General features: G+C 35.9%; 2 protein-coding genes across 2 annotated transcripts; both read left to right on the forward strand.

Annotated features, from left to right (window-relative positions):
• Positions 1-855: 855 nt before the first annotated feature.
• K441DRAFT_586463 (uncharacterized protein) lies at positions 856-1,014 on the forward strand (the record flags this gene model as incomplete). Its single annotated transcript, XM_067644630.1, has 1 exon — positions 856-1,014. A coding segment is annotated over one exon (159 nt), but the record flags the coding sequence as incomplete, so codon positions are not given.
• A 9,436-nt stretch (positions 1,015-10,450) lies between these two features.
• On the forward strand, positions 10,451-10,603 carry K441DRAFT_586224 (uncharacterized protein; the record flags this gene model as incomplete). Its single annotated transcript, XM_067644621.1, has 1 exon — positions 10,451-10,603. A coding segment is annotated over one exon (153 nt), but the record flags the coding sequence as incomplete, so codon positions are not given.
• Between the last annotated feature and the right edge of the window lie 13,843 nt (positions 10,604-24,446).

The raw sequence follows: 24,446 nt of genomic DNA on the forward strand, positions 1-24,446 counted from the left end.
AGATGAAGCTGCGGTGGGCGTTTCTGGTATATCTTTGGCCTAGTAAAAGGCCTAGTGGCCTATTTAAGAAATGCGAACCTATATGCGACGACAACGGACTTGCCTTAGTGTTGTGTTTTGGATAAGGATAATAATACATATATTTAGATCTTTGAGAGGATAAAGATTTGAGCAAGTAGGATGATTGTGATTATCCTAATGCAGAAAGATAAGAATATGCTTACTAAAACTCCTACTGAAGAAATTTGATATTTTAAGGAGAATGACTCCACGTAATTTTAATAAAGGGTTTGTATAATAGGGGGGTAAGACTAATAAGACCGATGAGACCGGTGACATATTACTTTTCGGCTAAGGGTGAAAAAATGATGTTTGACTATTATGACCTGGCCTTATACTAGAACCTTTTAGTATAACGCGCTAATCCTTACACCCTAGTAGAGAACAATTTGAAATAATCTGCGGAATATTAACTCTATTAGCGGAACAATACTTAAAATACAACTTCTTACTGTGGCTTCCGTAGCTATCCTAGCTATTACTCCTATTGTGCAAGCTGCTTAAGCCAAAATCTACAATAAATACTTATTTAAAGTCTACCTTTAGTTAGTTACTGCGGACTATTCGTCTAATATAATTACTCTTTGGCCCGCCGATATCTATAATAAGACATATTAAGTGCCTAGTTATAGCGGCGTGTTATTAAAACTCTTAATTACGGAAATAACTACGGACTCTGCCCCTATTATCTAATTTAAATACACTCTAGCAGGAGGCAAAATTTAGTACAATATATTAAATGTTAATTGTACAACTAACTCCTGCCCTTTTTAGCCCTACGGACTGTATATATAGAGTGGCCTAGGCTGCCTAACTTGTAGCTATATTGCTAGCGTACCTATTTGCGCAGGCGCATATAATAACCTAAACAATAATGAAAATACTCTCTCTTACAGTGGGAATTCTAATATATTACTCTATCTGTGCACTAAGACTCTTCCGCTTTCATACTAGTAAGTAGGATATTTTAGCAATTGTCTAGTCCTACGTTTTTTTACTAATCTTTATTACGGAACTATCTTAAACATCTTGCCAAGAAAACGTAAATTAAATTCACTGTTTAGTTACCCTTAATATAGGAATCAATTATAGCTTAATATATGCTTTTTATAGTAGAAAATATAAATCTTTTATAGCTAGAAAATCTTGCTCTATATTTATTTATTAATTGCTTGGCCTAAACTAAAACTAAAACTTACCTCTACTTAGGGCTAATTGTATAATAAGTCACTAAGCAAATAGGCGTAATCTAGAGACTTACTTAGTGGGCGAACTCGCTAGTCCTAGAGCTAGTATAGTACTAGTAATATATTTAGGCCTAACTATTTTATAGTGGCTATTACTTTTATACATCCGTACCGAATACAAATAATTAGCGTATATAGGTGGGCTAGCTATAAATGTCAAGTTTTACCTTTACCTTACTCTTACTACATTGCTTTAACCATAGCAGCGAGCATTATTATAGCGCTTTTATCCATCTTTTATCTTGCTTAGTCGCACCTCTTTATAGGCAATCCGCTACCTTTTTAGTGGAGTGAATTTACCAATACTACGCAATTAGTTATGCTAATAAATAGGATTAAGATTTATAGTTAGCAGCCTTTCCCGTATAAGGGGCACTATATTAGCAATAACGAAGCTGCTAATAAACTAGGAGTTACATAGCGGGCTAGGTAGAACGTCACCTTCTAGTATAACAAACTAGTGGTGAGACTTGATATATATTTACTAACACTTAGTATTAGACTGTTTGATTCTATAAATACTATAAGCCCTACTATAAACTAAATAGAGGGAGCTGCTTATAGTGGCGGTTTATATCAAATTTTATTCTCCTACGATTAAGGTATAACGTAGGTTGTAGTTTAGAACTTTAAGGGAAATTACCCCTAGGTTAGAAAGGGTGAAGAGGGGATAGTAACTAATTATTATAATATTAACCAAGACTACTATTTCGTAGTCCCCAAAGATTTTCCTTTAGGAGATAACGTCATTATTATATAGTAAGGCCTTTATTTCTACCGTACTCAAATTAGTAATAATAATTCTAGGACCTGGATTAATAACACTAGAAATTAAGAATTCTATATATTGTGCTCTCCCGTTAAAATAATAGGGGTTAAAGCGTCTATTTCGGTCACACCTTAGGGTTCGCTATTACTGATTACTAATCTCCAAGCTAATCCTTCCGCTCTTCCTATAAATGATCAAATTTGGGCGAGCTGTTATACAGATGATTTGACAGCCATTATCTACCCAGATATATATAAAGGATATAACCCGGTTATATAAGCGCCAAAGGCGCTAAATCTTATGCCCTTTCTAGGAGGGAAAAATCTTATTTACGCCTCTAATAATTTAAATACGGTGAAGGCGCTTTAAAGAGGGCTTTAAAGTAGGGCATTTTAGAGTAAAGTTTAAAGTAAGACTATCCCCTAAATTCTCTAAGGGCTATACTTACCACTGTAAATTTATGTAGGTAATGCGTGTCCGCAGGCATTATAGGGAGAGGCTTCGCCGCTAGTTCCCTCGTTATCTTCGTCTCTTCCTTTACTATTGTCTTCTACCTCCCCCCCTAATACACCTTCCCGCCTATTGTTAGAGTTAATCTTTTCTTACTTAGTACCTTTAGTCCTTCCTCTTTTAGAATCTTCGGCTTTCGCTTTTGCCTTTAAGCAATAAGGCTCCCTAACTTTATCCGTATTAAGCACTTAGGTTATAGGTACTTCTACTTCTAACTCTTCTTTACCTACTAGTAGATTGTATTTATAATTAATAGACTCTAGTATAATCTCCCCTAGCACGTTATAGACGAGTAGTATTTCTATAGTAACTACCGTACCATTTAGTTTAGACGCGGTCGTAATATTAACTATTACTACTATTTTAAGCGCTGCGACTTGTTCACTTATTGAGATTTTCTGTACAAACCTAGACTCGCCACATCCCTTCTATATAGCAATTTATTAGTCTTTATAAAAATATAAATAAGGTAAGGGGATTTTAGAACATTCTATCATTAAATGCTACCTTGTTTTTATTTAAAGCGTTTTAGTGTAGACAACGGCTAGGGTTTTAGTTATAGGGGGAAATTAAACTAAGCCAACTTGCTATATTTTTACACTATAACAGAATATTCTATTAAACTTTCCGCTATTAGGCAGTTTACTACCGTATTGCTTACTATTAATTTCTATTGCCTGCACCTACCTTATATATATAAGGTCCCTCCCTAAATGGCGTAAAACCCCCCGTTGTTACGGCACTAACAGAACTTAGCAGAACTTCACACTAGCAAGTTGCTATAGATTGCCGCATATTGCGGTCACGTAACGCGAAGATATTATAAAACATTAAGCGGCGCTGCTCTTCTTCTCCTTTCCTTTCCCTAGCTTTAGATTCTCGTTTATAGACAATCCAATCATATAGGCTTGCGCGTCCCTCTTACCGTGCTCGTGCCTCGATTAACTAAGTCGCTAACACCCATACCGTAATAAATCCATTATTTACGCATCTTAACTCTCTCCCCCGCGATTCTATCAAGTTATAATTATAGTAATAGTATTCTCTAGATATTTCCCTTTAGGAAACCAGTATACAGCCTAAAAAATACAATGCTTTTAATTATGCTGTTAGTTATTCTTTTTAAAGTGTTATAGCTTAAACAAATACCTTTAAACTAAAGCTTAAACGAATACTGTATTACGAAAATACTAAGCTAAGGAGAAGGAAAAGGGGTCGCTAGGACCGATGTAAACAAATATATAGGTTAACAGAATTTGGCAGAATTTGGCAGGTAATGTGCAATAGCGCCGTTATACAAAGCATCTAAAATTGCGTTAGCTTTACACCCCTACTAAACCACAACTCTTTACAAAATTTTAAGCTTCGGAGTATTTAATTAATAGAACTATTACAGTCCTAAGCTTTTAAAGACACTTAGCTCTTAAAAATATACATTCTGGATTTATCCGTAAGAAGGGGCCTATAGGGTGTCTTAGCATAAGAATTTAGCGCGCTTACGTAGTGTAGTATTAGATACTTAGCTAGCCGTATTGTTTTCTACGCTATACCAAACAGGCTCCCAGGTGTGGCGCTCTTCTAGAAACGTCTTTGAAAGGTTATATACTAGCTATTTTTAGCAGCCGAGCGTTGCCAGCTGTCTCTTATACCGGCTTAGCGGCTGCCTTTAGTGCCTTTTTTATTACTATAGTTGTAGACCTAAATATGTGGCGCACTCTCTGCAAACTAGCTAGTTTAAAAGAGGGACCTACTATAAGCAAAGCCTGGCGACGCGAATACCACCCTCCTTTATATTCGTCTTTATTGCGGAGTTTATTATATTAATAAAGCGTTCGCGATCTCTTAGGTCGCATATTTAGCGGTTTTTTATCTTCCTACGGGCGTAGTTGCCTTATCGCTGTAGGGTATTCTAACCGGTGTTTATGCCTTATTAGCAGTAGGGAATGAATTAACGCTTAACTTTCACATGCTATCTTGTTACATTTAATGCGATTTTGACTTCAATTAAATATAGTGTTAAGGTTATGTGATTTAAGCCCTTCCAACTCGCTTCCTAAGTAACGGTTATTTAAAACTCTTGTGTAAGGCCAAGCTTATTATTACCATCACCGTCATAGACTACGTCCGCGCCTGGGTCAATGCCACCCTATTATCTTTAGAGAACTTTGAAGAACCTATATATCAAATTTCCCCTTAATCTTATCTTAAACGAATACGTCACTCTCTAAACTCCTATTAATAAGTCCGCCCTAGACCTGACCCGTCGTCGTAATTATCCGCAGTTAACTCTTTTGAGATAAACTCTATCACTAACGCCTCTTCTATTACTTTACTTGACTTAAGGAGAAAATTAAAAGCAATGGGTCCGTTAATAAAGCGTAAAGGCTTATAAAGTCCCGAGCAAATCTAGCGCGTCTTACTTAAATAAGGGAGACCTCCTATTTGTATCTGATAACCAGATGGCATAAGTTAGATTGTTCCGTTATAGAAACTTTAAGGTATACTTTCCGAAAACTTTTCTGATGAATTTGTTCTAATATACTTTAAGGTACACTGCTATAGGCCTTTCTTTTACTCTAATGTACTAAAAGCTAACCGGCGTCTAGTCTAGCGCCGCCTCCGCCAAGCTAACCCTATAGCTTTTAAAAACGATATTTGCTCCTATATGTTCGACTAATTAGATAAAACATAATTGGGTTAGGCAGAAATAGATAGGCTAGAGTTTCTCTAGAGTTGCGTGCAATGTATTTATATAAGGGTGAAACGATGTAACGATAATAATAAAGACGAGAATGCTTAGGTAAGAGTTGTCTAGGATGCCCTAGAGGCGGTAGTTGAGGAGGATAATATTACTTCCCTAGAAATTAATAGCGTGTGAGTTTTACTACCGTTATTTAGTCTTTAATCCATATTGCTAACGTCCAAGCTATATAGTTAATCTCAGAATATCCATTCCGATTTCCTATCTATAGGCACTTCTGGGCTAACTATATTAAAAAAGGCGGACTTTATAATTGCATTTAACTAAGACGACAATGACGACGTTCGCAGAGTCTACGAGAATTTCAGGTATAATAATAATGGTGCCATACTTAGCCTAATGACGGACGCATATACTTCTGGGGTTGCTCTTATATATACTATAGAGCTAAAGGAGGCCAGAGGGAAAGCTATAGAGGCTAAGATATAGCTTGTAGTCTACTATACAGCTATACTATAGAAAATTCAGGAACTGATTAATATAAGACAAAGAATACCGATAAATAAAGAGAAGGTTAAGAAGCTGGTGCCATTAGTAGTAGGATGGACTATTATTGGGCATAAATGGTTATTATATATTTCCAGCTTGTTGCCTAACAATAGTATTATACGCTATACCTCCTCTCTCTCTTTAGAATCTCCTTACTTTTAGCTAATGCTTTATTTATTAGATGTGCTAGGGTCCCTTTAATGGGTTGCAGGCTAGTATATCCACCCACTACAGTATACTCCTCCTTCTTAACTTGTTGAAACGTGTTGCTATTATGGCTTCTAGTAAGCTATAGCCTATAATGCGAGAGATACTTAATGGGGATAAGGTTTGGGGATGGAGATATTATTTTAAAGAGCTAGACAACAATAAGATATAAATTAAAGGGAGGAATATAATTGACGACCGTTATAAATATTGTGAAAAGTCTTTACCTGCATCTTCTATTTCCATATAACTTGTAATATCGGACTTTTATACTTTAGCACTTTGTAAACATCTGCCTTACCTTTATATAAATGTATTTAACTCTATCGAAGCAAAGTCTTGCCACCGCAGTTCTTTTTTAAACTACTATATATTCTATTCCAAGTTTACCCACAATTACTAAAAGGATAGATCTTTTGGTGCCTGCTATACCGAATTAGCTGTGTTGCCGCGTATATATAGCTTTAAGCCGCTATAGGTTGCATAACCTTTCTAACTCCTTTAATGGCGGCGGTGGGTTCTTACTTTTGGAAAGACGGGAGATAGATAGCCTAGACTAGTTTAACAAATGACTATACATTAACCTATGGTGTAATAGAAAAATTAATTTACTAAGCTACTGTTTTATTTTGCCTAACTAATAAACCTTACTTTCCAGTTCTTTAAGGATGGCGGACTAAGTGTCTTTAATAAGCCCTTTATATTCCTCGAGGCATTCTCTAGTAAACGTAATATTGCCTACAGACCTGTGTTAGTATTAGCTCTAGTCTATATAAGTACGCCTTTAATATACAACGCAACATCTATTATCTTTATTACGATGGTAGATGTGTATATTTTTAAAGTACGTATAAAGCTAAAGATATCCTAGCCTATATACTTGAATGTAGCCCAGTTATAAGCACCTAATTGAGCCGCCTAACTGATCTGTTTATTAAGCTCTTTACAACACTTACTATAACTTTGTAGAGGGAGCTCTAGTGCTGTAAATTTGGCATTTATTGTGGTTAATATCTAGGCAAGCTTTTCCAATGCCGTGTTGAGGGCTTTAAGCGGTTCTATAAGTTTAGGTATAGGGCTTTAGCTTAGAAGGCCTCTAGCTATAAGATATAGCGATCGACTTAACTAAAGAGTAGATGTTACTAGGTCCGCTAGATTAGAAGTATTTTTTATTAAACCTGTTATTTTATCGCTTGTTATATTAAGATAGGGTATAACTTGCTAGATTTACCGCGTTAAGCTATATATATAAAGCACGCTCTTATTTTTGGTCATCGCATTGTTTAGGCCAGACTGCCGTAAGAATAAGTTATACTAGGTATAGAGATAGTAAGTATAGGAGCCATAAGGATAGCTAGCGGGGTTAAGTAGGGTTATGGTATAGATCTATACCTATTAAGAGCGAATAGGAATATATATATATAGCGTAAACAACATTCCATAGGCTAGATAATTAAAAGATAGACCCATTCTAAGAATGCTATGGCTGTAGTATAAATGGACCTTCTTTATATACTACCAAGTTGCGATAATAAATTAAGCAGCTCTAGGAAGCGATGCCGAAACACAAAGTAGTAGAAGAGTTATAGGTTATATGATTGTGTTTTTTAGGTATAGCTGCAGCGAAAACTTATTTAGTAGATTTGAAGTAAAAAATATATCGTAACCACCTATATGCTACACGAATAATTAAAAGCCCCTTTTATAGCCTATCCTAAGTTGGCCTAATCGGAAAGCCTACCGGGCGCTGCTCTATTATAGCTTAAGGCCGGCATATACTAAGGGTCTTACTACTCTTCATTATAAAAGGTTTTAAAGGTTATAAATTATGCCGACTTAAAACCTAAATTGGTACTCTTTACCAATATAATACCTTAGTAACAGTGAGGTGTAAGCCTAGGCATATAATTGCTATTACCTAAGTAATCTAGTTAGCTGTTCCCTTAATTTTAGTTATAAAGTGCCTTTTATCATTCTTTAAAAAGATTGGAGGATGTTAGTATTGTAAAGCGACACTGTTCTTCTAACTTAGATAAATCGCTAGATAAACTAGCGTGGTTTAAATAGGCGTATTTAAACAAGAGGATCCTCGCGTAAAACTATTATATAGTAGAGCATTATATAACTAGGCGCCCCTTATAGCTAGGCGTTCCCCTTTATTAATAGTTCTTTCAATCCACTCGCGAGTTTCTCAAGACTGCATAGATGTTGAAACCATTGTCCCGCGTTGTTTAAGTAGTACGTCTTGGCTTAATTGGCTGTAATCTAGATTGATACTTTAAAACGCTTCGAGAACGAGGAGGAAAGGAAGGTCGTAAGCTGTAATGCTACGTTTTAATAGTTAAAGGAATGATAAATGCTATCGTACTAAGTTTAGACTTTCTCCGTAACTTTAGGGCTAGCATTACGAATAGGATTGTGGTAGTCTTAATAAGGGTTATCTAGGCTAGTGATAAAACGCCTAAGACTGGCGGCCGACAGCGGGAGGAAAAACTGCGAAAGTAGGATGCTTTGAGGCATTGTATAATAAATTTACTGTTACTAAAGTGAGAGACGTCTATAAGGAGATTGTTTACATAATTAGTGCATTTATAAATCTCCTAAGTTAGAGAGACAGCGCGTCTTCGAACTATAATATGGCAAGGTGGCTTTATTAAGCCACCTAGGGTTAGCTGCGCTGCGCCATACCCTTTAAGCTAAACTTTTAATTAACATATCCCTTACCCCGGCAGAGAGTTTTTATACTTACAATATTGGATCCTTACTCCTCCCCACTATTGTTATAGTCCTTTTTATATATAAATTAGATTATTCTCTTAACGGTGCCGAAATTAAACTCGTTAATACTTATAATGTTAGTCGCCGCCTCCTACCCGTTAGTTAGTTCCTGGTTAGGGTCAATTCCACTAAACGTTTAGTTAGCTTTTACCTAAAAGTCTCTATTACAGGCGACTATAAGTACGGGAGATTGGGTGTATATGATCGCTTTATAAACTTTAAACTTTAGTCCTTGGTATATAAGTTTTAAGTCGCTATTTCTCGCTGTCTATAAGCTGCGCTAAGCTAAGTGGAATACTTTTAGATAATATGTTTTGTTGGTTTTCTTTCTTAGTCCTAGTTTCGACTGCGTCTTAAGCAATATTTAAGGGAGTAATTTAGGTCCATTCCTTCTCTTAAATATAGGTGACTGAATTAAAGAGAGAAGCTCGGAGAGGGATTGTAGATTAAGTAATTACTCCAATTATATATAGCTGGAAGGGTATTAACCTGCTTTTGTTTAAGTGGCTCTAATAAAAGAAATGCAGATATAGAGTGATTTCTATTACGTTTAGAGATCCTTTAGGGTCTATAGTTCTTTTGCCACCCTCTATTGCCCTCTATAAGGAATAGGCTTAGAGAATTAGGTATAATACGTAACGGCCTAAGGAACTTAGCAAATATAACCTAGTAAGGCCCTTTAAAACAATACGGCCTAAATTAAAGAGCGGAGTCTAGTCTAGGAATAAGTTATGTCTTATAGAATGCGCTAGAAATAATCCTAAGCAGGGCCTAAACTAGACCTACGTAACTCTTAAGCACGGGAACCCGGAAGTCGGCTATACTTACCTAGTTATAATTTAGTGACGTTTCGGCCAAGCCTACTGCCTTAGGTACCGCTAAATTTCGGTTGCTAATAGGGTCGCTAAAGAGATTAAATTAAAAGTGTGGCGAAGTATAAGAACGAAAGGGGTTCCATTTTAAGTTAATAACGCATTCTTAGTTACACTATTTTTAGCTCTTCTATAATTATAACATTCACTTATAACATTGGCTTTAATCTTATAGGCCTAAGTACTTAGAGACTATTGTTTAGTCTTGCTACCTAGTATAGCTATATTGGATATTACTTAAGAATAAATAGACTTTTCTATACTGCCACCAGACTCGAAACCCATTAATAATACCCGTTTTCGCCGCTTTCTCATTCTCTTCGCGATTAAGCTACTAAAGCGTTTCTATTAACGTAACGGAACTGTTCTCGTGCTCTCTTCTAACATCTGCGTTAAATATAGCCCTTTTTAATACCTTTCTAAAGTACGTACTATGCAATTCCTGACCTAGAATACTTTAATTCCGGTTCTAAAAGTTCTCTGCTCTTTTACGCATAAAGATTAGACTTATATTATAATGGAGAGGATTTATAGAGAAATAGTAGAACATAGGTGGGTAGTATAGAGCTCCGAGTTAAAGGTAAAGATCCTCTCCTAAGTTAAAGATATGGTCTAAGAGATGCGAAAAATACCTCCTTAAGGTATGGATGTTGCAAATGTTAACGGCGGGCCTCTAAACGATTGCCGGCTCCTAGGTCCCTCCTTACAGTATAGACCCTTTAAATATATTTAAGATTTTTACAAGTATTTATAATAAGGGCTAGAGTTTAATCCGAAATTCGAACTAGAGCTAAGACAGCTTATAGCTAAACATAATAGGCCCTGGCTTCCGCCTGTTTTTATATACGGTAATTTAAGCAGCTTAAATATTCTTGTATATGGAGATAAAGTTATTAGAATCGTTAATTAGGAGACCGCTGGGTGGTTCCTACCGTACTAGAAGTACACTATGGCATATTAGGTCAATCTATAAAACTCCTTTTAGCGAGACGAGGTCGATAAATTTCTTAATCCTATACCCGAGGAACTAGCTATAGAGAAAATTTGTTAGCAATATTTCGGAGATTTCTAAATGCTCTACTTTTAAAGGACCTCTTTCTCTTTTCCTAGGGTGAATAAGGATGAATTCTAATAATCTTATTATAATAAATATTTAGGGAATTGTCTCTATGCCGTCTATTAAGTTATAAGTCGGGGTCTTGTTTATATCAAAGTTGCCCTAACTATTGAAATGATGCTGATCCTTCTTTCTCTAATAATACGTCATTGCCCTATCTCGTACTTAATTTTACTCTATTACGCTAGTGCCTAAGGCTTTTCTATTAACTTTTAGCCCCTTAAGTGCCTCTTTTATCTATATTACATAATTCTAACCTAAATCTCCTTATTTAATAGGGTTGTTACATAATATATTTATAAGCCGATCCCTATCCTCTACTTTACCAATTATAATACGGATAAGCAGCATACTAGTTGGAGTAAGAGAGGTATTACGCTCTTTATAGTACCACTCTGTTTCCCCAGTCTATGTCAGCCTTTCCTTTATATAATATTGTGTGCCTATTCCGCCTTCAGCTTTAGTTTTTAGCCTAATTAGTAGAGCCTAGTAATACCTAGTTATTAATATAGTGTTAGCTATAATATAATACCGCTATAAAATGGCCTTTAATCCTACCTTTACGCTTACTTATATTACACCTAAGAGGAGTAAGGGCTCTGGCGTTACTTACTTGTCTTCTCTATTTGGTATAGTAGGATTACCGCTATAAGCGTAAAGGGCGACGTAAAGACGATCCTTATTAGAAGGCATTATGTTATATTTATAGAATATTATCTAAAGTAGTTAAGCCGCTGCCTTGCTTTAATGTTTACTAGCTAATATAGGGTAAAGTATCTATAAGTAGATAAGATATAATACAGGATTAGCGCAGACCGGTACTAAAAGTTAAGGACTTAGCCAATAAAGAAGTAAGCCTTGGCAAAAAGGCAATAAGATAGTTTAGTTAGGGTATTTTGCTCCCTAGTATAAGGTAACAGCGAACTATTACAGTAATATACACGATCAGCTTCCACCCCCCCTCTAAAAAAAAATATTATTTCGCTTCGGTACGCGGGCTCGCTAGCAATCGTAGCAAATGCCTATACTTAGCTGTAAGAACTTTACTTCTAGCAGACTTCGCAATCGGCCTTCCTCTATAGTATCGTGATCTTTGTTAAATATCATAAGGTTTCCACCAGTACAATATTACTAAATTTTATCGGCAATTGTAGGAATAACTTTGTATTCGCGTTTTGGCGGCATAGCGGGGGGGCGCGCAGTTAAAGGGGAGGGGAGGGCGCGTACGTCCTTAGTTTGGTTCTTCTGGCCAACTAAGGCGATTCTTTAGGGCAATTAAAAAGGTCCTTACGTGCAGGCACATGCGTTCGCTACAATTACTATATACAGTTGGTGGCGATTTAGCGAGCCCGCGTACCGAAGCGAAATAATTTTTTTTTTTAGAGGGGTGGAAGCTAGTCGTGCATATTACTGTACTCTAAGTATACGTTATAGTATAATATAAAATTAAGGATATTTGCTATATAAGCGCACGGTATCTAAGCTATAATGCGATATTATTATCTCTTTAGCTACTTCCGTCAAAGTCTTATATAATAGCTCTTTTGCTACTATAGTGCTTATTACTTTACTTAAAGACAGCCCTTAAAAATCCCCTAAATGCCCTTGTTCCGTATGCTGCTTAGCTCGCTTCTTAGCTTAGTAAGCCTTTTGCCTTAACTTCTTCTATTTTTATCTCTAATTGTATGTTTACTAAGAGCACCTGGCTTGCGTATAAGCACTCTATAGCTTAGGCTGTATTGGGTTTTGGCTCTATATTTATAGCGGTGCGGTCGCTTTCTTTTTAGTTAGAATTAGAAACACTATCTATTATATTTAAACCCTCTACTTCCTTAAACGCCTTATTATACTCTAGGTTGCTCGCTTCTGACTTAGACGCGGAGTTTAACGGACTTTCGCCTGCGTTTATGGCAATATTTAGGTGGTTAGGGCTAACAAAATTCATTAGAACTGTGTCGCCTTGGCTAGGCCGAGTGTTACGTTCCTTTTAGCGTCTTTAATATGGTAAAACCGCGGCTTATTAGGGGATAAATGGTAGAGGTAAAGGTAAGGGGGTAGTCTTTAGCTTAATAGGTTAAAGACCAGGGGAGTGACGAAGTGTATTATTAGAGTCGTAGTATAAGCTAGACATAGAAGGATATAGAAACGTAAAATGTAGTTAGTTAGGAGGTATAAGTAGGAGAGGGGATCTTAGGAGTATTCGCTTATTGAAATCGGCTTATTATTCGCTTAGGTGTAAACGTTTTATCTCCTTTACAAAGTGGATCGTGGCTTTGACCGCGCTAATGTCTAGGAAACGCTACCTCGATAAGGGTATAGCCGGTACAGGTCGGCTACTTCCCTATTTATAGTGGCAATATCTAGTTAAGTCTGCTTTAATTACCGTTACATATCGCTTATAACCACACTTATATAACCTAAAAAGTATTTATCTAGCCCGCTATTATTATATAACGCTAGTGTTATAATAACTTAAGCGGTAGGGATTCTCCTTAAGTAGCGGCAATAAGATAAACCTAATATTAGACGTTATTGTCTAGGCACCTATTTCGCACCTATTTAGGGGTTTGTGTATATATATATGTTAATTGGAAGTCCGTACGCAGATTTTAGGTAAGGAAAACTTATATAAAGATTAATCTATAAAGAAAATGAGGCTATATATACACGGTAGTTCTATAGCAAAGGAACACTGTTTCACGTAATAAGAACGATCTCCGTAACTTAAGCATAATAGTAATAATGTAATTATAATTTTTAGGTAGGAGAGGTCTTTAACGTTTATAAATAGCTATAGTATAAAGTATATGCAGAACTGTAGCAAATATTAATATATGTGAAGAGATTGAGTTACTAAAAGTTAAAGTACCCCTTATATGTCCCGGCTTAGTGTATCTCGCTTTGTAGTAGGGGATGTTAATAAGTATAATATTAGTAAGATTAGGGGCCGGTCTGCTAGGTTTAAGGCAATTTAGTAATATAAATTATAGCTACTAAAGCGGATCCCTATTAGGCCTACACGGACTACGCCTTATATATATATAGGGAGAAAACTCCGTCTGAGAAAACCCCGTATTCCATCTCTTCGCTATTAGGCCCCACCTATATGGTACCTATAGGTTGCCTGTCCTCTATATCCTTACCTTTAGTCTCTTTAGGGACTGCTGCTGCCTATAGACGCGCTAGTATTTTAAATTTTTGCTCTACTACTATAATGCTCTTAAGGGGCGCCTGTCGCCATCCGCCCCCTTACCTTTTACCGCTATTCTTTCTGGCTAGAAGGTATATAAATGAGGGCTAATTGAGACGCCTTTTGGTATTGGGGGCCTTCGCAGCCTTTTAAGAGGCGCTGATTTAGTAAGTGTTCCCTTTAACGGGTTCTTTTTAGCCGTGCTAGGGCTGAAGTCTAATAATGTCTTTTGGGCTGGCGAATGACGACGCTATTATGCGAATAGTTAGCTTTATATATAAGAGGGTAAGAAAGTATATTACCACTTCTTCTATAGGAGGAGGCCAGGAGGTATATAGCATGGAAGTATATATATAGTATTTACCCTGCCTATAAATAAGAACATATATATTCGCACTATACTACGCGCCAATTTTATAGGCTCTCTAAAGGAAATTGTTCTAATGTTTACGGAACAATTCCTAGACTACTCTTTTCTTTTCGTCTGCTATAATTTTTGGGGTTAATGCTAGGATTAGGTACTTGCTTTTTTATAAATTTTTGCCTACCTAGCCTAGGACGGCTTTATACTCTATACCTAGGTATAAGCTAAGGAAACTAGATACTGCTGCCCTTAGGAAATTGCGGGCATTATCTCTTATACTTTACTGCCTTTAGATTTAGCTTATAATGTCTTTAATGCTATATTAAGTAATGCTATATTTAAGTTCTACTCCGCGCCGCGTAAAGGTGAAAAAATGCGACTTATAATGAACGTTACTATATAGTATGCGGCTATAGTAGTGGGCGGCTTTACGCTTTTACTGCTATACCGCGTAATCTCTTATATTATACGTTTTCTCTATACCTTGTCTACCTTCTTCCTTTTAAAATATCTTGTTTATCCTTATATTTGGCGAGGAAATACTATACCTAGGAGGCCGACCCGAATTTTTCTTTTAAGCGTTACCTTATATGTCATTGCCAACGTTTTATACATAACTATTGGAGTCAGATCCTTTGCTTAGATCGGAATACGCGCTGGTATAATATCCCTTGCTAATATAATCCCGGTCGTAGCGGGATCGCTTAGTATAGTCGCCAATTACCTTGGCGTTTCCATGTAAACATAATATAAAATCCATACATATATAGGAACAGTCACTTTTCTATAAGGGTTAGTCTATGCGGTTACTCCATTTATAAATCGATAACCATTTATACTTAATACATTGGGAATTTGGGGGCTTATTATACGTTTAGCCCGCCTCTAAACTATCGCCTGAAAGCAAATTGACTTTTAACGCTAGGGAGGCTTATTATTGACATTAATATACCTTCTTTCTACTCATTTTATTTAGAGGGCTGTTTATGAATTTTTCTTTTAGTTCTATACGCTTCTCTCTAAGATCTTTATCTTCGCTCTTTAGCTTTATATTAAGGGGAACTAGACAGCAGAATTATATCTACTTATTGGGGCATCTGTATGGGCTTCCTCTATAGCCTTAAAATGGATCTTCTACTTATATTAGAACTTTTCTTAGAATAGATCTCAAACCAAAGCAGAAGTAATATAAGAAAGTAGAGCCCTTTATGTCTTAGTTTATATACCTAGACCTTAGAAAGTAAAAGCTGGCTAATATATTTACCTTTCTGTTCCTAAAGCTAGCTTCTAGTCTATCTTCTAACGTTACCCTTTTGTAATATTAGGCTGGGATAGTAACTCAGATCGATTAAAGATATATTTACTTATTAAACCCCGGCGAGGGTTTACTAAAAAGCTTACGAGTTATATAAATACTTTAATATCGGCATTTATTAACGGGCTATATGGGGTTAGATATAATTTTAGCAATTTTAGAACGGTACTAATATTTGTAACTAGTATTAGAGTTGCTAGCCACCTAGTATATATTAATAAGCTTATCTAAGGCTACAGACGTTATAAAGTTAAAATGAGGCGGATAGTACTTATATAGGAGCTGGATATAGATGGTATATTTACCTTAGGTTAGACTAAATTAAGTGCTAATACTATTAAACTAGGTTAGCAATTATGGGTGAAACCATTTATGGATTAATTACTAATAGATAATACTAAGGAATACGTAAGTAGCACTCCGTATATATAAGAGCAAACCTAAGTAAGTTGATAGAATATTAAGGTTAAGATATATCTTCCTTAAATAGAGGAACCTGAAAAAGAATATAGTAAGAGAATTAAGGCAATATAAGGGAGGCTAGATATTGCAAATGTTCTGAAAGAGAAATTGGCAGTACTTAATGGAAAAACAGTAATATTAGGTAGCAAGTCTACGTTAAGCCTATACTAAAGCTGCTAATTTTATATCTAGTTAGTGCAAAAATAGATATTCGGGATAAAATTCGGGATTACGTTTCTTATAACCTTTATTAGGATTTACGCCTAGTTGACTTGGAATTTCAGCCTCCAAATAGCTGTTTAAAATAGCTCGATTTCTCTTGTAAAGGGCTCCCTAAGTAAATTAGTAGCAAGTACTGCAGAGTTTTAGTAGATAGATATAAAGAAATAGAGATTATATAGCAAGTGCTTGAAGGATTTCTTTATTAGGCTCTTATAACTATTATCTTTATTTTTATAGAAATGGCTATAGTATTTATAGCTTAGATAAGAAAAATCGGGTATAGATAGCGTCCGTTCTAAAGTGTACCGCTGCTGTGTCTGTATATTATTATGTAAGTGGGAATCTATAAACGCTTTAAAAAACAAGAATCCTAATAGATAATTTACATTCTACTTAAGATGTGTTGAAATAAGCGAAATAACTACTATATTTGTGCTACGTATAGCGAAACATAACACCTTTCTAGCTAGCAATTGTCTAAAAGCACCTAGGTATTAATACCGACACTAACGTACCTAAGGATAATATTACTGCAACTAAGCGAAGGAGGGATCGGAATGATTTAACTTACCTATTTTATCTACCTTATCCACCTTATCCACCTCATCCATCCGGTTTAATCACTTTATCTACTTTATTACCCGCTTAGGCAACCCTTAAAAAGAGACGCCCTCTAGAACGAAACGCCTTTTACTATTATGCAATATAAGCGGGTTGTAGGTAGGTTATATATTACCTTTATTAGTAGATCTTAATAAATAATATATTATGCTAATGCCTTTATTAGTGGAGTATGATAGATTATACAAATAACAGTCTCTAAATTCACCCTATAAATGTAATTTAAGAAGTATTCTATAAAGATATACGTTTTTAGCGTGGCCTAAGTTCCTATAAGGGCGAGCCTAAGCTTTATTCCTTAGATTAACTCTTATACCCAAGCCTTAATCTTAGTGATATCCGTCTATAAACTTTCTACTTATACACATAACTGCAAATTTATACAGTATTTAGCGACTAAGTAGTGATATAGGAAAACTATCTAGCGACCGTATATAACAACTAGACCTATTACTATAGTAACGGCAAATATTAAAAAGTGCGGCTTACGGCGTATAGAAATTAATATTGAAGATTTAAAAGCTGGGTAAGTGGCTGATGCCAAGCCTATAGATAAGGGAGATAAACTTAGAGCAAATTCCCTAGTTATTTATAGATATCCTGACGGAATTTCCGAAGGGGTTATATTACGCCATTTCGGTTTAGGTAAGATAACAGCGCTAGGTATATTTATAGTACCTATAACTAGGTAGCTATTGCCACTAAGGGTAGTAGTTATATCCGGATAAAGAGCTCCCGTTTTGGAGGCGAGCTATGTCTAGGTTATATAGTAAAGTGAAGTTTTAAATACAGTCCTAGTTATATTTAGCAGGACTTTCTAAAAATTCTAGAAACGCTACTTACTTTGTTAACTAGGAATCCGAATAACTATAGGTCACTTATATAGCGACCATATATAGAAAGGTAATTAGTTTAAATAGCATTACGGCAAAAATTCTAAAAAATGCTTGTATATTTAGATTGAACAGATATAATACGGTAGTTATATTTATACTAAAGGATAAGTAAAAGCAGAGAGTAACTAACTTACCTTAGTCCGGAGATGCTCTAAGTAAAGTTTAGATCTACCGCGAATAGCTGATGTTTAGGCCCTCCTAAATGAGAGGTCACTATAAAAGTAATCCCTAACCGATTCTTTCTTTTCTATAAGCCTAGTATAAAATGGTAGCTAGCAAGTATAGAATGGTCTAAATGTTGACATTGTGAGGACTCTATATATTAGGGCGACTTTGCAGCCAAATCTAATAAATATATTAGTAAGAAAGCTATATTTAGTAATAGGCCCTCTTTTTTAAAAATGGCAAAAACCAGAGCTAAGAAAATAGCTCGCTCCCAACTAAAGGATAAGGATGGAAAAGCTAAGGTTGTTTAGCAGCAAAATGAAATTAAAGCTCTAAAACTTTAATTAGCGGCTATAAAGGAGAAGAAGAGTGTAGGGGAGGGTAGCGAGCAGAGTAAAGAGGATAAAAGAAAAATTGAAGAATTGGATAAAAAGTTATAGGAGTTAACGGAGGATTACTAAATAGAATTAGGTAATAAAGATGGTGGAAACGGCGTAGGCTCTAAGGACGTAGACGAAGGGCCTATAGAGTCTATAGAGCCTAATAGAGAGAGAGAGGCACTTTTTATTCTATAAGAGCTATAGGATGCAGACCCCTAGGGCGTAAAACAAACGCCTATAAAATAAGAGTATATAGGGTTAGAGCCTGCTATAAAAAGCAAGTTATGGGATCTAGTCTACGGGGAGCCACTTTATATTGCCGCGGATACGTAACCTAATTATAATACTTCTTATAGGGCCACCGTTACATGGGCAGATAATTAAAAGGAAGTCATTAACTGCTACGGTCCACGCAATGCGTCTATCTATAGAATTATAAGAGGGGGAGTAGAGGGGGATTACGCATTTCCTCCTGAGGAAAAATATACTAACCCTAATTTTAGACTTGGGGACGTAAGAAGACCAGACGGGAAATTTCTATATACTAAAATTACTTGCCTTCGCGTAGTTGTGTGAAAATCCGAGTACCCGGAAGACCCTAGAGAAGATTTAAATTTAATTTATTGGAATAAAGCGATAAGGCTAGTAAAATGTTTTCCCTTTATGTATATTCTAGTTAACTAGGGCATAGACAATGGACTAAAGCGGTATTAGGAGACTAGAGTAACTGTTTAAAATAGGTAGGGCACTAAATGAGCTAATAAATCGATTTATAAAGCAGCTTAGGAAGCTGAAGGAAGACTTAAGGAGTATTTAACTGGTATACGCCCAGCTAAAGACAGATCTCCTATACCTGGTATTCTCTACCCAATGTCTTAGTAGTTCCGTAAAATTTTAGGCACTCCGGCTCTAACTAGAACTCCGACTAGAACTCTAGCTTTAACTAGAACTCCGGCTCTAGCCGTAGGGGCAGCTAATATAGCCGCTATCCTTAAAGAGTTTAAGAAACTCTACTATAAGCTATTTAAGGTTAATAGTTTTAACGAACTTAACGCTGCGAGTAAGGTAGAATAGATTGACGCGTAAAAGATAGAAAAGGTAAGGCATACAGTAATAGCTGTCTAATTTTCCTCTAATAGTTCTTTATTTTATTTTTTCTTATATAGCTTAAAAACAAAAGATAAAAAAATAAACTTAGAAGGGGGGCGTTTTCTTATTTGAATTTTATTTGTTTTATAGCTCTCCTTTATTATACTTTCTCTTCTTTATTTATAAAATAACTATACTATAAACGAAACTACTCTTTGGTGTTATTTGTATTACAAGCCTTACGTTTAAAATCTTACCTCCTATTAAATGCGAGATTTTTTACAAACTTAAATTCCTATAGGGTATTGCCACGATTTGTAAGAAGCATAGGAAATCTCTATAGGTCTTTATTTATAGTGCCTTAACATAAACTATGTTTTAGTTTAGCGTATTCTTTATAGCTAGTTATTTTAACGCATTGAACTAACCTACTTAATCCGCCTAATCTACCTAATCTACCTAATCCACTTAATCCACTTAAGCCATCTAAGCCACCTGGTCCTTTTGATCCTTCTAGGTAGTAATACCTGCGCTTTCCTATTACATCTTACGCTAATTGACATGGATTTTAAGGCGGTAGGAGAGTACCGCTAGGGAACGAGTCCTTTTTCCGTTAATGCCTCTATAGCAAGGCGTACTTGGTGAGGCTTAATCCATTAAATACTAAAGAATTATAATGGATTGGTAAAGAATGACCGAGGTAAGCCTAGTGATATTAGCGGTTAGGTTAGCATTTTCTTATTAGTTTAACTTAACCTAACCGCTAATATTACTGGGTAGACTTCGCGACTCTAAGCTAAAGCTAAATCGTACCTTACTGTCCTTAAGTTTTAAATTAATCTAATATTTCTTTTCTTTTACTTTGATTTTTATTTTATTTATTATATTTTAAATAACCCCTAAGGCTTTAACGACCTTTCTTACCCTTGTTAAATTTATTATATAGGTTTTGGGTGTGAGCTCCTCCTCTAAAGAAATATATTCTTTAATTTTTATTCCACCTTCTTTAATCTTAATTTTACCTTTTTTGACATTGAGTTCGGCGAGCCCTCCCATAACTACTACCGATGGTAACGACATAAAACTCCACGTCGTTATGGTTGGGAAGCTAACTTAGCGATTTATCCTAGACACCATAACGGCAAATGTAGGAGATGTTATTTATTTCTAATTCTTCCCGCTTAACTATTTTATAGTTCGCGCCGAGTATAAATGTAAGTCTAAATCGTATTAGTTCTCTCTATACCTTCGTTACTAAACTGACGCAAAAAAGACCTGTGTGTTCCTTATAAGATAACAGGGCCGTAAAAAACTGGCTTCTTCTCTGGGTTTTACCTAATAGACATAGTATCCAACGAGGTAAAAACGTCTGTTTTCCATTTTTAATATATCCACTTTATTTAATCGGTAATTTATATTTTAATAGCCGCCGTTATAGAACCTTACTATTAATAATACCGCGCTAATATTCTTCTACTGTTTAGCTCCCGGATCGTACATTTAATAAGGAATAGTAGGAGTTATAAATCCTGTAAGGGGATAAATTATTTACTATTTCCCCCCCTCTACCTTTTTTACTTTATTGTTATTGTTATTTCTATTGCTATTTTTGGAAGCCGTATATATTTTATCTTAGATTAGCCTACTAAAAGTAGGTGCAGAATAAGACCGAAACCATCGCCGTGCAGAGGGCGTATGCTAAAAATTTAACCTTTATGCTAAATCCTGGCGAACTATTCCTAGCTAAAGCCTTAAGCGTAGTTACCTTAACTTAGGCGCCTACGTTAACCTTCCCATTAACCGCGATAACTAATAGCGCCTTATTGTCTGCAACTTTAGTTCTATATTTACCTTCCTAAGGCCTTTCTAGTGTAGTAGTGGTAGGAATAGTCGTTGGCGCTATAGTGGCACTCACGCTCCTAGGCGCCTTGTTCGTCTATATTAGCAGAAAAAGATTATCTAGTTTGGATAGGGTGGCACCCCCTTAAGAATTAAAAGCGAGTAGACGTGGTATTATATCACCTATGTTATATTTGGCGTACTGTAATAAAATCTAATTTTTTAATCGTGACTGGATCTTAAGTATTAAACTAGCTTAATTATAACACGAAATCTATTATTGTTTCACTCCGCTTCGTTATAAAAAACTCACTAATATTATGAAAATTTAATACGCGTAACTAGATATAATTTATTATCTTGGTTAAGGGCGGTCGTCTTAGTATAAGACTAATTCAACTACGGAACTAATGCTTAAAAGTCTTAATAATAATATCTTGCTAGTCTGCAAAGCGTTTTAAAATGTGGGCATTAAATATACATTATACCATTTTTAGATTTGTATAACCCTGTAGGTATATATAGGAGTCCCTACACTATTCTTCACTTTTATTAACCGAAAAATACCAGGTCTGGAACTTGTATATTAATTAATCTAAGAAACAGAGACTATAATTCACTTATAGTGTTATAGCTAGGAATTTCTCTCCAATGCGAATACAAGATTTAGTTAGAGACTTATTGCTACGATTTATAAGAAGCATAGGAAATCTCTATGGGTCTTCATTCGCAATGCCTTAACGTTAATCACGTTTCGGCTTAGCGTATTCTTTGCAGCTAGTCGTTTTGGCGCGTTAAACTAACCTACCTAATCTACCTAATTTACCTAATCCACCTAATCCACCTAATCCACCTAAGCCACCTGAGCCACCTGGTCCTTTTAATCCTTCTAGGTAGTAATACCTGCGCTTTCTTATTACGCCTTACGCTAATCGACATGGATTTTAAGACGGTGGGATAATACCGCTAAGGAACGAGTTCTTTTTCCGTTAACGCCTCTATAGCAAGGCGTACTTGGTAAGGCTTAATCTATTAAATACTAAAGAACTATAATAGATCGGCGAAGAATGACTGAGGTAGGCCTTAGCGACTCTAAGCTGAAGCTAAATCGTGCCCTGCTTATAGCTTACTTTAGCAATTAAAAACCCTTGCATTTAGCTTCGTAGCAAGGCTTATATAACTGCGGAGTCGGCGAGGCATATATTAAAGCTCTATAACGGTAGTATAAATACCTATCTAAGAAGTCCATCTATTTATTAATCCTCTAGCTTAAGACGTTTTACTATAGGTTACATAAACTCAAGGACTTAAAACCTGGACCGTTCGATAGCGAATATCCCTACGACTACTTTTATCCCATTACTGACCGAAAATCTTCCTCTAGAATATGAGTAGACGATATACTCCGTTTTTAAATATTTTATAAATATATACCCGAGCGTTTCAAGTTATCGTTTTAAAATCCATATCTGCGACGGCCAGATATCTTGACCAGCCGATATCGCGACCTAAAAATTCGTAGTAGACCTGATCTGCCTGGCCCTAAAGCTTTAGGGGGCAAAAGTCACCGTTTAGTTTATATTATACTCGAATCCAGCCTTAATAGATAATGAATCGACCATGGCGCTTAGCCTTATAGACGATATATTGTCCTACGCGAGCTTTGCGGATCTTTGTAACCTATAGACAGATCGCGGGGGAGAGCTTAGGGATAAACAGAACGAAGGAGGCCTTTAGGGCATAAGTCGCAAGGGAGAGCTTAAGGGCAAAGAGGATAATGAAATTGTCTCTCTTATTAACAAAGCCATTGTTAAAGGCACACAATTAAAATCTAAAGGGGTTAACAGTGAGACTATCATGGCCAATATCCGCCAAGTGCTATACTTAGCACGTTATCGCTACTACAAAGGTTGGAACCTCGATGATTACATAACAAAGCGTCACAATTTATAGAAAGACGCGCAACGGCATAAATCTTAGGATGAGGCGTTCGTTCTCCTAGCTCGGTTTAAGTCTATTTTCGCTAGCGCTACGCAATCCTTTTAGGCAGCCGCGGAAACAGCTACAGTCCTAATAGAGCATATTATCTTCGTCCCTAAGGCCATTATATAATTAGCGATGTTAATTATTAAACTCGCGGCTAAGAGTGTAGTTAGCCCCATTAAAGAGTATAATAAACTATATAATACTAATGGGACTTAATAGGATCTTTTTAGGATATTTACGGTTCCAATCGGCGGCGAACTAGGTCAACTATCGAAATAATAGGGTGTAGATGACTTGCTGTTAAAAGACCTGGACTTTGTAGATTATACCCCGGTTAGTTATAAAATTCGAATAAACGGCCCCGGATACGATCTTCTGCCTAAGATAATCTTAGGCGCAGTTGATAAATCACTTAATCATAGCAAGAAGCTACAACTCTATAGGGATGAACTTTGCCAGATTCCATCTAAAGAGGATATAAAAAAGTTCCTTAAGTTTATAGGGGGAGAGTATGCCGGCTTGCCAAAACATTAAGGGCACTGCGATAGTTTAGATAGTGACATTGATATTATTTAGTAGTTTCATTATTTATCTACTCTATAGTAGGGACAGTAAATATATTATTACCTACTTTTACTATATTACCTATGCTTAATTCTACTATTAATGCCTCCGGCGGGGTTCTGCCGCGAATACTCCTAAGATATCTACTTATATACTTTCCTTTCTTCGCTATTTGACTTAAAATCGGCTATTTCAGTAACTGGTGGCTAAAAGTTTGGCCATACTTATAAGCGTATCTAAATGCACCAGGCCCTATGCGTTAATTCTTGTCTTTACCACCTCTATATTCAACCTTTAAGCCTCCTCCTTTCGTCCTTACTTATAGAATATAAATGCTAAGCCACTTATGCTGCTAACAGTGTCTAGATAGTCATTGCCAAAAATCTCTCTTTTTATCTTAACTACTTGTTTCTATAGCTCCTCCGCTTTTAGAAGTTGGTTCTTTATACGGTATTTAGAACTTAGCTCTTCTATACTTTTTAGAGTATTAGGATGCTATAGGCCTAGAATTCTCTTTCTTATCTCTATTACTTAAGTTTCCAG

This window comes from Cenococcum geophilum, assembly GCF_001692895.1.
Source record: "Cenococcum geophilum 1.58 unplaced genomic scaffold K441scaffold_62, whole genome shotgun sequence".
Lineage (NCBI taxonomy): Eukaryota > Fungi > Ascomycota > Dothideomycetes > Gloniales > Gloniaceae > Cenococcum > Cenococcum geophilum.